Source organism: Chelon labrosus, assembly GCF_963514085.1.
Source record: "Chelon labrosus genome assembly, chromosome: 14".
NCBI lineage: Eukaryota > Metazoa > Chordata > Actinopteri > Mugiliformes > Mugilidae > Chelon > Chelon labrosus.
In genome coordinates, this window is record NC_140347.1 from 2,425,532 (window position 1) to 2,442,797 (window position 17,266).

Below are 17,266 nucleotides of genomic sequence, written 5' to 3' on the forward strand. Positions count from 1 at the left end.
GTGGTGATTACAGCTGTGAAAGCTGAGCTGGAGTTTATTTACTGCACAGGCAACATTTTTTATTTTTTTTTATTCATCAAATGATAAAATGTATTGTTGAAAGTCCAAAGAAAGCGTTTCAGAGGAGGTTGATTTTCTTTTACATATTTAATTTATCTAACTAAAAATACTTAAATATTCAGTTTCAAAGAACAGCTCTGATAACCGCACTATTTAGTTGACTATGATGAAAACAGAGGAAGACGAGGAACCAGAGAATCACTAATCAGTTATCAGAATTCGTAGTCTAATCATTTCTGCTCCATTAGACAGACTTTATCCACTTCACTTCCCTCTTTAAATATGACTAGTGATGACATCCTCAAAGCTAAGCTAATTGTTTTCAAACAGGTTTTATATCCAAAAATTATAAAAAATGATTAAACACTCACAGATCACTCTCTTCAGCCTACAGTAAAATAACTAAACAAGCTCCTCTTCAACAAGCTACTGCAGCAAAATACTACCTACACAGAAATACAACAAAATGAATTATCCAATAATTAATTATGACTCCAATATTTCCTGAATGACTGTTTGCATCTTCCCCTAGCCCATTTAGTAGAAGACTAAGTCAACTACACACCACTCTTCTGTCAAATCGCCACGTGAAGCCACGCCCCCAAACGATCTGATTGGCCCAGCAGATCTTTGCTGGAGCAGAACAAGTTCCCAACTGAGAGACTTCAGATAAGCTATCCCCATAGATACATGGTAATGGGAACTAAACCAGACTTATCTTTAAAACCTATCAGCTATTTAACTGGGTTAAAATAAGTCTAAACACCGTGTTCACACTAAGGCAACAGATTTGTGGACGACTGAGACATGACTGACTGCTGCCTTGCGGGTGTGAATGCTTGTTTTTCTGTTTGACATTTTCTCTGTGGTGCTGTAACAGCTGTGCCCTGCAGGCAATAAGTATGCAACACTTCTCGATGTCCATTTCTGGGCAAGGGTTCCCCTCTGACATGGCTGCCAGAGGACATTTTCAACCACCTGAAGGTCCTGTGTAATATTAATGTACAAGAATTCAGACTAAAACACATTTTAACACTGTGGTTTTGACACTGGACCTTGTTAGAGAAATACCACTCAGTGTTTTACCTTAAACAAATGTATGATTCAACATGCTCCTCCATGCATCAAAGCTGTTAGCAAAAGCACTCACGTGTACAGGTACATTAGCAGGGTGTTAGCAGCACTCACCACTAGCTGGCGCAGCAGTAGTTAAGTGAATGCAATGAGGGTAGCAGACTGTGAAGAGAAGGACAGATTAGTGGGCATCAGTCAGAAAACAAAAAGAAAAAAAGAAATTTGCATTTTTAGAAACTTGAGAGATCAATGAGTTAATCAGACATGAAGACAAAAAATTCAGCTGATCTCTTGCAACAAACGAGTTAAACAGTCAATTAGACAGCTCATTAATAACAGGCAGGATCAACAATCAGTCATTCAAGCAATCATCTAAGGACGGGTTGGACAATCATTGAGACAGCAATCAGCACAAGCTGAGGGCCGTCTGAAGGTCCAGGAACTAGACAGAGACGTCAGTAGTTTCCATACTTCATGTCTTCCTCTAGCTCTTATGATAAACCGTTTCAGTGCTGTGAAAACAAGACTGGCACCAGAGGATTCTCTCATGCGCCGGTGTCTAACGTCGGCCTCTCATTCAGAGTGGATTTCACGTGGAGATCGAAAAGCTGAACTCGCTGAGCTTAGTGCAGAATCATGCATTTCTTCAAAACCGCTGCGAGTCTCCGAGGCATACAAGCATGCACGCACACACGGACACACAAAGTGGGCAGAGTGTTGGCAGGGTTTTCACTGAAACCACTGTGGCTAACCTCCTGCGGCTACACACTCATTTACAGCGCTTTAACTCAAAGCTACTCCTCTGAGGACACGCTGCAGTTTGGACCAGAGTGTATTTGTGCTAGTGTGTGTGTGCCTAATGCATTTTTGATGCTACTATACTAATAAATACTGTAAAAAATCTTTAATAAACAAGCGATTTATATGCACATTACGTCCTTTCGATGCCATACAGTAGCAGATGTCTGTGTGCAGCAGCTCCTTCACTGGCCAACTGGGTTTATAGAACGGAGTAGGAGTCGTGGCTGGAGTTGATTAACTTACCGGCAGCCGTCTGAACGTACCAGATTTGAGCTGAAGTCTGGTTGTAATTTTCCACCCTGAGAGCAAACAGACTGAAACGCTGAGCTGCTGCATGATAAAATACAGGCTGTGTATTGTATACGTGTGTGTGAACGTGGGACATTTAACCAGAAAACGTTTATGGGACTTTCTTTTTTTCTTCCTACTTTCTGGTGTCACTGTTCTTTCTGTGGCTCTAAGCTAAATGCCATCTACACGTATATGTACGCCAAGGCTGTCAATAGATATTTACACACAATTAATTGCATGGTTCCCATAGTTAACCTACGGTCTGTGCAAATTAATAGTCCAGGTGTCTCAAAATTCATTTCACATCAGCAGGAAATGCAGATAACTTAGTTCTTGCAGAGAATCATCTTGAAGATAAGCCAATCTCCTTCTTGTTTGCTTTTGTTCTTCTTCTGCATGTTTTGGATTTTATAGATTTTCTCGTAGATTTACCACGAGCACACTTCAGATTCTGCTTGCTTTCTATAGTGTTACAGCTGTTCTGATCACTTCCTGATTTCCAAAACTATAGTCGGGCCCAGGTCGTGATAACAGAACATGTGTGCGTTCATTTTGACAGCCCTAACGTGAACACGTGCAAGACATTTGTTCTCTGCATTTAACAAGTCATCACACTAGGAGCAGTGCCCAAAGAACCTCAGGTAGAGCTGCTTCTCTGCCACAGCTCAACACCAGAGATGTTGATTCGACACAACTCCCAGTACACTTGTTAATAACCATGTTAACATGCTATTATATAACTGAATGTCAAATTGATGAAAAATGCAGAGAGCTCTTCCTCTTTGCTGCATTTGTATTTGCCTGATATGAGGACTGTTTCAGTTTGATACTTAAACGACTTGGAGGGATGATTTGAAAGGTCCGGTTGTTTATTGGGACTTGTTTTAAAGCTCTTTAACTAAAATTACACGGTTAAATAGTAAAATCTTTGCGCTGTCTCTACACTTGTTGTGCCTCTATTGCAGCCATTTATCCTCCAGGCCTCCCCTGCAGCCTCATCGTGCGTCACTGCTCTGAGGTCAGATTCTTTTGTACTCACTGCAGCTGAGAGTGGTGTCGGTCTGGGCCAATGTGGACGGGATGGTCCAGTGACTGTTGTCCCAGTCGATGATGTTCCCCACCGTGTCACAGGTCAGTGCTCCAAGCTGCTGCACCGTCATGGCGTAATCCCACAGCCGGAGGTTGTAGATGTTCCCGTTGAAGCTGTGCTGACCTGGACACAAAGAAATCATATGTACTGTTTTATCAGACAATGTTGCAGATGGATCTGTTTTATGCTAAATCTGTTTCTGCATCAAGACTCTGTTGGTTTGGTTCAGCCGTTCATGTGTCTGTCAAAATGAATGTTTTTGTGTTGTTCTAATCATCTGCTTCCGTCAGTGAAAGGTGGTGACATGAAGTGACAAGCTGACGTCCGGCACTATGCTAAGAAGACGCTAGCTAACTCAGCTTTCCCCATGGATCATTAAAGTCATGCCTTTACTAAGAGCCGGTTGGAGGCAAGTGACCTAAACCTTTTGGATTCTTTTTGTATGAATTGTCTTTTTTGCCGCTTGGAAGCAGGAAATCTTCATGCCTTGACCCAAAAGACCAACACTGTGTGGTTTTGTCTTCATCACCTGCTGGGGTATGCATAGAAGAACTAATTCATTTGACTCAAGTTATTGGACTCCCACAGCAACTTGGCGTCAATGCTGCTGGCAACGCAGACCAAGCTGTAGCTAATGACACTCGCAGCGTGAACGCATCCTAAGACTCTACACTGATCACACCACAAGCATCAACGTTACAAAACAGCCAAGCATGGATAGCTTCGTCGTTGTCGTGTCTACATGTCGGTGTTGCTCAAGTACTTATCAACCTTTTTCATGGGTTGTGTGTTATTAACATTTAAACATGTTAGACATGTTAGTGCTTTTAGAACATCAGCAGGTTCTTCCAACCAGGTAACTCCAGATCTCATCTACAAGAATTAACTCAATCTTTTAACCTGAAAATGACCAAACCTCTTCTCAAGGGGTGGCATCTCTTTTTTGCTAAAAGGCTAAAAAAAAAAATTTACAACTGAGAAAATGCATCACAGATCAGTGACTGAAATTAAAATGATGGTAAAACTCTGCAGTAAAACTTACCTCCCAACCGGAAGACTCCACCAGCAGGGACAGTGTGCCCACTAGAGGAGGAGCAGGTCTTGGCCCAGTAATTCCCGTTGAAAAAAAGCGCCACTCGTCCGTTTGATGACGTCCAGAGGACACAGAAAGACTTCATGGAGAAAGTGAAGTCAGTGGGGCTGATGAGAGAGCCGACAGAGCACTCCACGCTGTCAACTATTATCTTCATCCCGTCCTTATCGGAGCCGAAACTCAGGCCCACATTGTTGTTACTGTCGTAGTAGGTGAACAACCATTCTTTCTGCTTGGGAATAATGAGAACTTAGTGAGTCTGAGGCAAAACACCACAAAAACAGGTCCAACAAATACATTTTTAAACACGGATGGTGGAGTTTTTTTTTTATGAAACTCAGTCGCATTCTGATTTTTAGATCAGATGCAGAATTTGACACTTTATTTTAGTGGCTTTGAAGGTATTATGAATCCCTTTCATTTAGCTGTGAACATGTCAAGTTCCTGAAGCGAATAAGAATTAAGTAAAACATGATTTACTGACAAAACTCAACTCATCTGGTTTAAGACAGTAAATAGAAAACTAAAGGTACAGTGACTGGTACTTGGAGGCACTTCAAACCAATAAGAAGAGTTTAAAGGTATGTGTATACATGGATGAATGAAATAAACAAGAACCTGTTTCTGACTGCTGCGCTCCACCTCAAAGCACAGAGTCAGTTGACTGAGCGCCGGTATGGAAACAGAGTTGGCGACCTCTGTGACCTGGCTGTTGCTGTTGCTCACTTCGACCTTCTGGTTCCTCAGCGCTACGGCAACTAGGATGGAGAGATAGGACAAAGAGAAGAGGGGAAGAGTCGACAGCAAGGAAATGGAGGCAGAAAGAAAGAAAATGATGCAAGTGAAGAAGAAACAAAGGTAGTGGCCAAAAATGTGGAAAGGAAGAAGGTGTAGTAGGAACAGAGAAAAAAATGAAATGACGAAAAAGAGGAAGTAAGAAGAAAGTAAAAAGGTGTTAGTAGAAAAGAGTGAAAGAAACAAGAGATACAAGGATGTCAGAGGTAATGAAGGAAAGAGGAGTAAAAACACAAAAATTACAAGATCGAAAATTTTAAATCTGTTACTTGATGATTATTTTAACTGTCATGATGAAGCTGATTATTACACAGAGACACGTGTTTGTTTTATAACACGTTGGCTAACTAAACTAAGGCGTGACTGAAAAACATTGCTGGACTCACACATCACCCACAGGGTTAGTATTTTTGAAACTTACATCAAAGTTGTTTTTTTTTATTTAGTTTTTTTTTTCCCGGAGGAGACCGACGTTTGGAGCTGACTAACAGCCCAACACATCGTCATGCACAGCAAACACAGCAGCTCAAACACAAACACCAGTCGAGTCTCTCCTTCGGCGGAATGATACCTCAGACTGAGTGACACTGATCCTTTCGCCGTCTGCGATGCACAAACTTCTGCTTTGAACTTAAAAGAGTTTCATTTTTAGCACCAATAAGCCGAAGAAACACGCAAACTGGCCTCGCTCACAGATTTCACATTCTTCAAACATCCGGACGATATTACACACCTGCTGCTGGGTTCCTCCTCAGTTAGGCTTTGACACTCGGGGAGAGGCTTGATATCTCTATTACAGACTTAGGTACGACATTTGATTCTTTGCTACGCCTGGAAGTTGTGTAACGTCGTCCTGGATCAAATTACATTCTGTAATTTTCTCATCTTTATTGCCTACTGTACCTCTTTCCTGAGTTTTTTCTTAATTGAGTCGATGGTCAAAGGACAGGAGGAGTTGCTAGGGATCATGTACAGATTGTAAAACCCCTTGAAGCAAATTTGTGATTTACAATATTGGGTTATGAAAATAAAGTTTACTGCAGTACGAGCTGCAGGACATCAAGGTGATAAGTCCTCATTAGTAAAAATAATGCATTCATCCTTATTCACTAGGACCCCTTCAGATCTTGCATTCACCTGTGTCCATCTCTAAGTGTCTCCACCTGGTCTTAATATAAATGTGTCTCCACATGCGTCCCCAGCCAGCACTTGAGATCTGATCTCAGTTTGTGTGTCTGTAAATCAGCAGCGCCATCATGTGGTCAGTAGAATATTGTACCAGCTGCTGTCTCTATTGGATCTCTACCTACCGCTGGATCAGACCACCTCCACATGTGGACTCAGATCAGTGTTCACACCTGGACTTTAAGAGGGACACTTATGATCAGATCAGGACAGATGTTAATTCAAGGTCTGAACAGGGCCTCAGATGTTACAGAACGGGATCAAACCAGATTTAAATGAGCTGCTAATCAAGGTCTTACTTCCTCACAAACAAACCTACATTTGAAGACCCCGCTGTGATCCTGAACCTACCGTGCCGGAAGCTAACACTGAACCCCTTCTTCTGCACGCTGAAGTCAGAAATAAAGGACAGCTCCATCACGTTCCCCGTTGAGTTCAGCGTGAGCCCGTTGGCTGTCAGACCACAGAACTTAACGTCAGTGTTTCCCGTGTTCACCACCACCTTGTCGTAGATGCAGCCCTGCGCCTCCTCCAGATCAAACTCCAGGAAGGAGAGCTGGATGATGAAGCCAGCGGGAGCCTGCATGGTCCACTTACAGGCCTTCGAATTGGGGTATTTCTGGGGGTAGCAGGGTGACGTGATTTCCCCCTGGGCCTCCGTTAGCACAAGGTGACAGTTGATGAAGCTGCAGCCCAGTACTGGAGGTGATAAATTCATCAATGTTCAAAATGTGACAACCTCTACTGAAGCTGTTAAGAACAACAGAGATTCTAGTTGACATGAGGGGACGAGACAAAGGAACACAGGGGCCGTAGAACAGGTAGGGGAGGACGCTACAGCAATTAGAAATCAGATTTCAAGTTTTCAAGGACAAACAAAGCCGAGCCTGTATCCAAGAGACAAGGACGGAGGAAGGTTTTCAAGAGGGTTACAAGAACTTCCATGGTTCAGGAGGCAAACCAAAGACAAAGGACAAGAGGACAAGATGAGAGAAGACAAGTAGTAGTAGATTAGGAATTATCTTTGAGAGACCACACTCCAGGAATCAGATGAAAACAAAGACGGGACGAGACAAGTTAGCTCGAGGCTCAGCAGCAGCCCAGAGAGGTATCAGTCAATCAATCTGTCAACTCAGAACCGATTGATTGGTCAAGTCCACCATAACCACACCTAACTCCTGCATCCATAAAGGTTTCACAAAAACACCAGCAACAGAAACCATGCACATGCAGAGGAATCCTGACAGATGTGGAAAGAAGTCACCGTTTTGAGGAAAGCAGTCAGATCCTTCCGTTTTAGAAGACAAAAATAAAAAATCTAGAATAAAAATGGTGTAGCAGATGTCTTTTGAATAATACCGTACAGCAGAAGTTCACATTGCCCCATTACATTTACAGTATATTTGTATTTGCTGGCTGAGATTCCATGTCATGTCCTGTCAGACTCAGAACCCGTGGAACGTTGGTTTGTGACAAAACGCTGCTCATGATTTTTCACTGGAAACACGAAACATATACCAGCCTTCGTGATTTTCAACAACAGCTGGAAAGAAGAGCCTTCCCTCACAAAAAAAAAAAATAATAACAGACAAGAGCTGAAGTGGAAAGTGGAAAGAATGGTTTCCCTCTCTCGCTCGGAGCAACAATGGCCTCCGTTGATCGCAGGCTCGGCCTTCAGCGCAGCCAAAACCACAGCCGACGTACTGGAAACGTCACAAACACCAGTCTGTATGTGTGTGTGTCACTCACAGAAGAAAAGCTGAGTGGAGGCGCATTCTTCAGTAATGTCTTGCTTCATATTCATTACATTCAGAAAGAAGCTAATGAAGTACTTCAAGCTCACTTTTCACCATCAGTGTTTTTTTTTTTTTTGAATGAATGAGTTAAACTCATCTTCCACAGATCAGCCACATGTGGACTGAGACCAGATCAGTGTTCACACCTGAACCTGTTTAACCTGGACACTTAATAGTAGCTCTTCCTAGCTTCATAGCCTCCAGGCTAATAGTAGCTCTTCCTAGCTTCATAGCCTCCAGGCTAATAGTAGCTCTTCCTGTTTCCTCTTTTGAATGATGTATCCAGACTACTGCCACCTGCAGGTGTAGAACGTATTTAATCGCTGCTCGTTGTCTTTGTGCATTCTGTATAAACTCTGCACGTTTAATTTTCACTCAGGGACTAAATGTACTGAAAGCTGAGAATGTTCTACGGGTGATTTAGTGGTGACGACTGTTTCCATTTCCAATAGACGTGCAAACAAGAAGTTTCCTGTGCAGAGAGCAGAGCACACATTTTCACAAACTGCACCGACACACACACACACACGTACAAACGTATTCACAGCAAACAACCTGCTAATCTATAGTCAACCCCATTTCCAGTCCTTCTGAGCGTGCTCAGTGTGTCTGTGTGAGAGACTCTGCTGAACCTTTCGCTCCCATTAAAGTTGTTCAGCATGAAATTTCAGGAACATTTGGATGTAACATCAAAAAGCACCGGATTTTCTTTTTTTTCCCCTCACTAATGGAAAAGTAGAAGCAGCTTCTCCATTCACATACCGACATCCCTCGTTTCCCAGCACACACACACTCAAACCCGGGTTTCTATCTTTGCAAAGACATAATGCATTCCCTTACCCCCAACCCTAACAGTAAGCCTTGCCCCAAGATCAAGATGACAAGTTTTAACCCTCAAACAGTTTTGTGTCCCAGAAAAATGGGCCCCAAAAGGACAACGTGGCCCGACAACGTTAGTATTGCATAAGAGTTTGAGCCCCACAACCTGATAAAAACAAGGACACACACACACACACACACACACATACACACACACTCAGAGTAGTGTTCCCTCTCTCTTAGGGAGTGTAGACTTCTCTTGCTCTTGCCCTCCGTCTTTCCTGATTCACTGATTTCATTCAGCTCGTTAGAGTAAGTAGCTTTGTGTGTCTGAAAGCCACACAATTCACCCCCTCCACAAAAAGCCTAAAAGCTGCTGCGTCTCAAGTTTCCCCTGATCCTCTCATCTCCAGCGTGACTCTGGAAGCTGTGAACCTTCAACAGAACTGACGCTCTGATGTAGATGCAGGAAACACGAGAACGCTCACAGAGAATCATTTCATTTAAAAGACGAATTTACAGATTTCGCTCTGCACTTCATGGTGCCAGATAAAAACGGATGCAGCAGAACCACGGACTAGAGGTCTTCACTGGTCCACTCGACCCACCGACTCGATTCTGACAACATTTATTTGTTGGTGCAGGAGGTGGAATAAGTTTGTGAAAGAACATCATTTTCTGTGGTTAACCCTCACAGATTTACTTTTCCACCACGGCTGCTTGTTAACTGCATCTTGCTCTAAGTGTGTTTTCACTGGTGGCTGATTGCATTTTGGATTTGATCTAATTATCATTGGGCTCCCCTTCACTCAACTGACAAGGTACACTGGTGAAAATGTATGCATTCTAATTAGGGATGATTGACATAATTATGGAAAAAAAGTTTATTCTCCACAGACCATTGACAAAATCATCAAATTGACAAAATGAATATTAGGCCGATTAACCAACAGTGTTCTTGCCCCGCCTGTTTTATCAAGAACACATCTGGAGGTAACTTGTGTGGACAGCCAGGTATCCCAAAATGCCTTCCACAGGTCCTCTTAGTGTTTTGGACCTCTAAAGACCTCTACTCCGTCTTTATTTAATCCATTTCTCATGAAAATGTGTCATCTACCAAATTTAACTCCATAAATAGTTTCTATATTTGTAGTTCCTGCTTCATTCTCTGAATCAGTGATGCTACTTTTTGCTGTGCAGTTTCGCCTGAGGCTGCATAAGATCTGTGCAGCCTGACAGTTAGCTCAGTGGTGATAAAACAAAGGTGGCAAACAATTGTAACTGATCATTTCCACCACTTCTAACAGGTTTCAGCTATGGTCCTTCCTCGGAGCATGAGTACTGTTAACACCAAGTCACAACAACAGACAAGAAGAAGCCTCAGAAGACCTCAGGAGGAAAACAAACCACATTTTCATTTAGAAATCAAGAGCAGAAAAATACAGCTGCTGTAATCCTAAAGCCTGTGGGCACCAGCGTGTCAAGACTCTTGTTTGCCTTCCTGTTTGGCTGCGTTTTACTCAAACACACAGACTTCATTAACTAGAACAGAGGCAGTTTGTAATGCTTCTGTTTACTGTCTGTGAATATGTGCTGACTTCATAGTAAATCTACCTCTATTGCTGAGGCCTGATGGGGATTCACTAACAAATCTGTTGATTCCCTCATTTTGCACCAGCAAACACACTCCCTGTGAGTCTACAGGCCTGAGAAACAAAGAATAGATTTGTCTTAAAGGGAGATGGTGAAATGAACGTACAACTGACTGAGTGCTGACCGTACAACTGATTCCACAAGAAGACCGTTGTTGAGTTTCTGAGAGCTTACTACAAACCAAACATCCTACAACTGTATCTTATTGCAAGCGCCTCCTGCTGTGGAGGAAGCGTTGCTGCCCCTGGCACACTGGAAACCACTGTCGACCCATAAAACTGGTCTCCTGTCCCCCACTTATCCTGCATCTGTCCTGCATTACTGCCGGACACTGTGGCAGCGCCGCCAGCTCCACCATCTTCATACCATTAGCTGTCACCTGCCCTCCATTAGCCACCAGAGAATGCTGCTGCTGTAACGACGTACAGTAGAAAGAAATCAACGCTTTTCAGTGAAAATCCATTCAATCTGGTATAATTTGGCTAAATGTCCATTTTCCAGCTGTGGACAGACAACAAACCGAAGACAGATGTACTGTCTCTGTAACTGTAGCTCTTCGTAGCTTCCTAGCCTACACAGCTTGTTTTTTCGGGATATATCATGACCTGGATGACTGAGGACCTTCAGTGCCTTTAAAACAATTAATTGCTCTGTAATGTGATGATTTATGTCATGGAACCTGCTGTTGTCCCCTTAAGGTGTGACTGTGTAAACGGACACACGCCTCTAAATCATAACTTTGTTTAACAGCTGACTCTCTAATGGAAACTCTTCCTCTTTTCTCTGCTTTTATGATTGACTGCATTTCTGATAAAAGCTGCTGTGTGAGTGTTTGTGTGTCGACCGATCAGGATGAAACACCAGCAGAGGAAGTCCACCCATGCAAATGTGACTGAGCTGATAAGCAAATGTGGGAAAAAACGGTGAGAATTGTTTCCCAATACTGAGCTCAGAGCTGAGATTACAACAGGATGACTTCATGCTGGGAGTGACTGAGGGGTAGCGACAGATGAACCCTGGGGTTTCACCTCATTTCTTGTTCTGCTGTCGCTTGTTTCTACTACTCTCTTTCCTTCACTTTCCTCTCCTCTTATTCCCTCCTCCGTCTTTTTCACTGTCGCTACTTTAGAGAACAGACTCTTGAGTTCTGGTCCGGCTTGTTCCCTGATAGGTCAATCCTCAATGAGGCTTTGGCCGCACAGGAGAAACATCATGAAGGAGAATGGACCTGAAGATGTTGACAGATGTTCAGAGGTCGGGTGGAGCCACTGTTTAGACTGAAATGGTGTCATAAGAGTTCCTTTCTATTTATAGAGCTGGAGATAACCTCTGCAAGTGTAACTCCACAATCAGTTCTTACTTTCTGGAATCAATTTTACTTTCATGTGACCTCATTATGACCTGTCCAGGGTGTACCCCACCTCTCGCCCGATGACAGCTGGGATAGGCTCCAGCAGACCTCGCAACCCTTCACAGGAGCAAGCGGTTACAGAAGACTCCCCCATCTTCCTTTGTTTGTATTAACTTATCAGTTTGAACAAACAAGTCAATGACACGCAAACAGAACTGGGGGGATTTACACATGTCTCTCACACTTGGGACAAGCAATAAAAGAGTATAATATAATAATCAGGAAACCCCCTGTTGGAGCAAGGACAAGATCCTAGTCCAGAAGTGGTCTGATGCTATCTCTACTATTACATCCACCTGGTTTATGCCAGGTTTCCAATGTCCCAAAATAATTATGAATGCTGGGATTAAACCAGCCATGTAGTATTTGGTATTTGAAGGGATAAGACATGGAACCATGGCAACTGTTGAGGACAATAACAACTTCACTCCAAAAAGGTGAAACTACAGAATATTACGATGGAGGGAAGTTCCTACTACACAGTTTGACATTTCTGCATAAAAATGACTCAAAACATCAGTAGATGTTCACACAAGTCCTTAAAGTAGACACAGAGAACCCAATCAAACACACTGTGAAACTGAAATACTATACTATATTTGTTTATGCAGGGAATGAGCCAATATTACATATCAGAGAGGTGCTCCTCTAGGATTCAATCAGAGTCCATGTGTTCAGAAGTGTTTCCATCAATGTAATGAGACTCAGGTGTGGTTCAGGTCCTGGTTCAGTTTCAATAAATCAGGGATTTGTCTCAGAGAAAGAGTTGTTGTTGCTCATCAGGCTGGAAAAGGTTCCAGAACCATCTCTAAAGAGTTTGGAACCCACAAATAATCCACAGTCAGACAGATTGAAGACGACTGTTCCCCTCCACAGGAGTGGTCCACCAACAAAGATCACTCCATAATAGTCTGATAGGTCTCAAAGGAACCCAGGGGAACTTCTAAGCAGCTAAAGGCCTCTCTCTCATTGACTAATGTTAATGTTGATGAATCCACTCAACAACCATGGTGTGATGGACAAAGACACTGCTCTCCAAAAAGAACATTTCTAAACATCATGCGGACAAGACAGAAGACTACTGGGACAATGTTTAGTGGACAGATGAGACCAAAGTAGAATAGTTTGGTTTAAATGAGATGAAACAACACTGCATCATTCTAGCATCAGAACCTCATCCCTCCATCAAACATGGGGGTGCTAATGCCCTGGTTTGGGCCTGTTCTGCTGCATCTGGGTAAATACGGTATAACCTTCCCCTTCTCCGCTTGTGTTTCTCAGTGTAATAAAACCAACACACCTCCTGACTCTGTGTAAGAGCTGCTGTTATTTCAACGGCGTCACGTTAAAGCCTCCTCTCTGGCTGTAAGTCACCTTCAGCACCGCTAATCAGAGCAGACATAAAACTTTACGGCTTCCTCGACGCTCGCCGATGAAAAGGACGCTCTGCAGCTGGACGGCTAACTAATGGAGAGGACAGAAACTGTATATTTCCTGTTAACGTCTCTGTAAATTCCTGTTGCAGCGCGATGAGTTAACAGAGGAATCATTATTAAGGAGTGTGTGTAATGACTGGAGGATTAGCGCTGGCACTGACGAACACATTTACATTTAGATGGCTGGATGGTTTTGGCAGCGCGGAGGCAGAAGATGTTTCCAGAGGAATTAATTTTATGGCCCTGACAGTATTGTGTCAAGTGTTTTTTCTCCGCTATTAAATTCGGCCCGTGTGTGAGTGTTAATTGGATTAAAGCAGAAAAATCAAAGCCAAGTCAAATCGAATGAAATTAAATGTATTTACAGGACGTGTGATGAAGCGTATGGTTTTGCTGACAGAGTCAAAATTAGGACTATATTTGCTTTTATTTTACAGGCAGAACGAGAGGAAATGAGAAAAACAGGGACAAGAAGGAAAGGAAATAGTCAATATGGAAAACGGTGGGAAGGAAGAGTTGGGAAGGAAGTTATGAGAGACATTAGGACGAGAATGGACGCATGGGAAAAGAGAAAAGAAGGGAAGAAAGCAACAAGTGACAGGTCAGATTATCATTTAGGAAATGAGAAAACAGGAAGTGTAGGACACACAGGAAAGGAGGTGAAATCTGGTGACGGTGATGAAGTCCCAGAGGTCTCACAAACTGTGAACAATGAAGTCCTGATGAGAGCGAGGACATGTGTTTGTGTCTCTGAGGACCGAAAAAAACCCTTTAAATAACCTCCTCTCTAAAGCTCTGTGTTTAAACGTTGATAAAGGAGTCAATATAAAACCTCCTCTCATCATAAACTGTTTCCATGGAGACCGAATAAAATGATGTGATTGGATACACGCGTTTACGTAAAAACATCAAGAGGAGCATCACATCTACTGGAAATAGAGCAGAAGAAGAAGAAGAAGAGGGAGGAGGATGAGGAGGAGGAGGAGGAGTAAACGAAGGAGGAGACCTTTGACCACGCCTTTATTGGTATCATTTTTCATTGACAGTAAAAAACATATGTCTTAAAAAACTTGGAACGTGAGATTCTTCATTAACACAAGACACCTTGAACTCATCTAAATCATAAACCATCTAATAAAAACCACCAGACCTTTAAACATCACTGCATTTGAGTTCCCCTTGTGAGCCAAACGCTCATCTCAGCTTGGCCCGTGAAAATAAATAACTAAATAAAAGGAGACGTAGATAAAGTAGAAGTATATTCTCCTTAGAAGTCTTAGAAGACGACCAAGATGTCTCCACGTCTCCAACGTCTCTGTCCACATAGATTCCATCTTGGTTGATCTTGTTTTTCTACCTCCATGTTTCTGTCCCTCCTGGAAACTCCTCACCTGTAAAGGTTACCACCTCAGCTCTGCACCTCATCCATCAGGAGGTTTGATTGTGATTATTAGAGGAACACTTTCTCTGAGTTTAGTCAAGAGCTCCAAACTAAATCAGGAAAAGGTTTAATAATACAGCACTAATTTAAATCTCCATTAATGTGTTTTTTGTTTTGTTTTTTATAATGACAAAGAAAATATCCAAAATGCATAATTTCATTTGCATAATGGTTTGTGTTTTGCAGGAGAAGAAGAATATATAATGTAATGCAGTTTACTTAATTATCTGAGACAAGGGACAAACAAGAAATAGGAAACAACCACGACCGAAAAAATAATAAAAATGAAAAAGGAAAGTAGGGTTGTTTGGTGGCCGCCTTGCATCAACACTACTATTCAGTTTACAATGGGACTTGTAAATAATACTCCACAAAGACATCCAGATCTTCCTAAAGGGTTATTGTTTCAGAAAATACATAGTTTCCCTAATCCGTTTTACCAATAATGTGTTTTTACTAGAATGTACTCACACATCAAATAACTGCTGAGGACTCATGTTGCGTAATTTAGTGTTTGTATTAAGTCACGTTGTGGGGGTGTAAATCTTTTAATGTGTAAAAGTCATTCTTGTGATGAATGATGGAGCTGGCTGTGGGTGTGGTTTATGGCCGTGGTCACAGTGAGGAGTGGGTTGTGGCTACAGGTGTCCTCACAGCTATATACAAGGACCAGTGTGTGTGTGTGTAACACTTTCATTCACCCTTTACTAACACTTTAAAGATGTTGGTGACACAACCAGTTCATACAAACAACACTTCGCTTCAATTATCAGCCTCCATGTAAAGTGTGAAACACGTCAACAAGCTTCAGGCCTATTACCACCACCCACACTGTGTTTCTCTGACTGTGTGTGTGTTTGTGCGTGTCCGAGGACAGAGGGCTGCTTTGTCCGACCTCTCTTCATCTTTTCTAATTACATATTTTGCAGCTGTCGTTCAGCTGAACGTTTTTGTTTTATTTTATTTTATTGATGATAGCAGTCAATGAAGAACATTTAAATAGGTGAGAAAATATAAAGTTGAGAAACGTCCTAATTTAAATCCACACCAGGGGTGACATGTTTGACGCGTTCACAGAGAGCATTCTTCTTCTTTTGCTGCTTCTATTAGCGCAGAAATGTCTGCACCTAATCATTAAAGGTGTTGTAAAGTTGTTCAGTAAATCACATTTAATTGGCTGATTGATTGATATTATTAGCCAGACCAACTTACCAAAGTTTTTGTGGTTGACATGTTGGCAACTGACTCTGCTCAGATCATTGGGGGCGGGGCTTAATGTAGTGATAGATAGAAGAGTTGTCATACATGTCATGTTAGTGCCTTGCAGCTGAATTTGTTCACAACTAAACGGCTCTGAAATCATTAAAGTCATTGTCAGTGAATCATTTCTATCTGGAGTCAATGTAAAATTTTAAAGTTTAAAACCTTCTCTTATACCTGGAGACAATTCTCTATGACATTCTTTAAAACACTGATTCTTCCCAGTTTTCAGCAACAGAACTCCTTCAGGGAAACGATGTCCAAAAAGTGTAACACATCTACAACACAAATACACTCACAGCTACAGGATCCTGATAGATATTTGTTTTGTATTAAATGCACAGATGGAAGTTTAAGGGATTTAAGATTTATTTGCTAAAGGAGGTCATTGGTTACTGCCTGACTCAGTTCAGCTCAGAATCTGGAGCAAAATCAGTTCCCAACAGAGAGACTCCAGAACAACTTTGAAGTTTAAACTGTAGCGTAAGTTGGTCTGGCTTCCAGGCTAGCCAAAGGCTTCAGTCAACAGGGCTAAGGATATTTACAACAAACCCTGGGCGCCACTATCTCTGTTTTATGAAATGCAAAAGGAACAATCTTAACCTGATCTTAACCAGATCTCAAAGGGTTAACAAGTTCCACAGTGGAGGAAAAAATGTGTCAACAAATTTTACAGTCGACTGACGATGACGCAACTTTGTCTTTGGTAATCCATGTATTCACTTGGAGAATTTTCTCTGGGAGACACTGGCGTCCATAAAGTCCTGTTGAACAGGACAGCCGGTAACATGAGAGTCACGTGACTAAACTTTACGCCAATGACATGAAGAAGACGCTGCCTCCTCCAGCGAAGGCAGCTCCGACATGTGGGTACACTTCTCTGTCAGAGGAACTACAACCCAAACTACTGTTCCTTCACCACATCTGACGGAGACGGAAAACAAAAGGCCTCTTGTTTCCTCACTGCTGTGGGAGACGCGAGGCTGGCTCTGCTACAGAGTGGCTTTTTTTAAAAGGAGCAGCAATTATTAAAAAATGAGTAGAGCAGTTTGGGAAGTGTG

General features: G+C 42.3%; 1 protein-coding gene across 1 annotated transcript in view; it reads right to left on the bottom strand.

Annotated features, from left to right (window-relative positions):
* The window catches only part of LOC311499635 (adhesion G-protein coupled receptor G6-like), a 51,538-nt gene that overhangs the window by 13,316 nt on the left and 20,956 nt on the right, over positions 1-17,266 (bottom strand). Inside the window, exons 3-7 of the mRNA XM_084560705.1 lie at positions 6,741-7,088; positions 5,028-5,167; positions 4,359-4,638; positions 3,266-3,439; positions 1,249-1,296 (exon numbers count right to left, since the gene is read on the bottom strand). Coding sequence (XP_084416831.1) covers positions 1,249-1,296; positions 3,266-3,439; positions 4,359-4,638; positions 5,028-5,167; positions 6,741-7,088 — 990 coding nt within the window. The remainder of the gene's footprint in view (positions 1-1,248; positions 1,297-3,265; positions 3,440-4,358; positions 4,639-5,027; positions 5,168-6,740; positions 7,089-17,266) is intronic.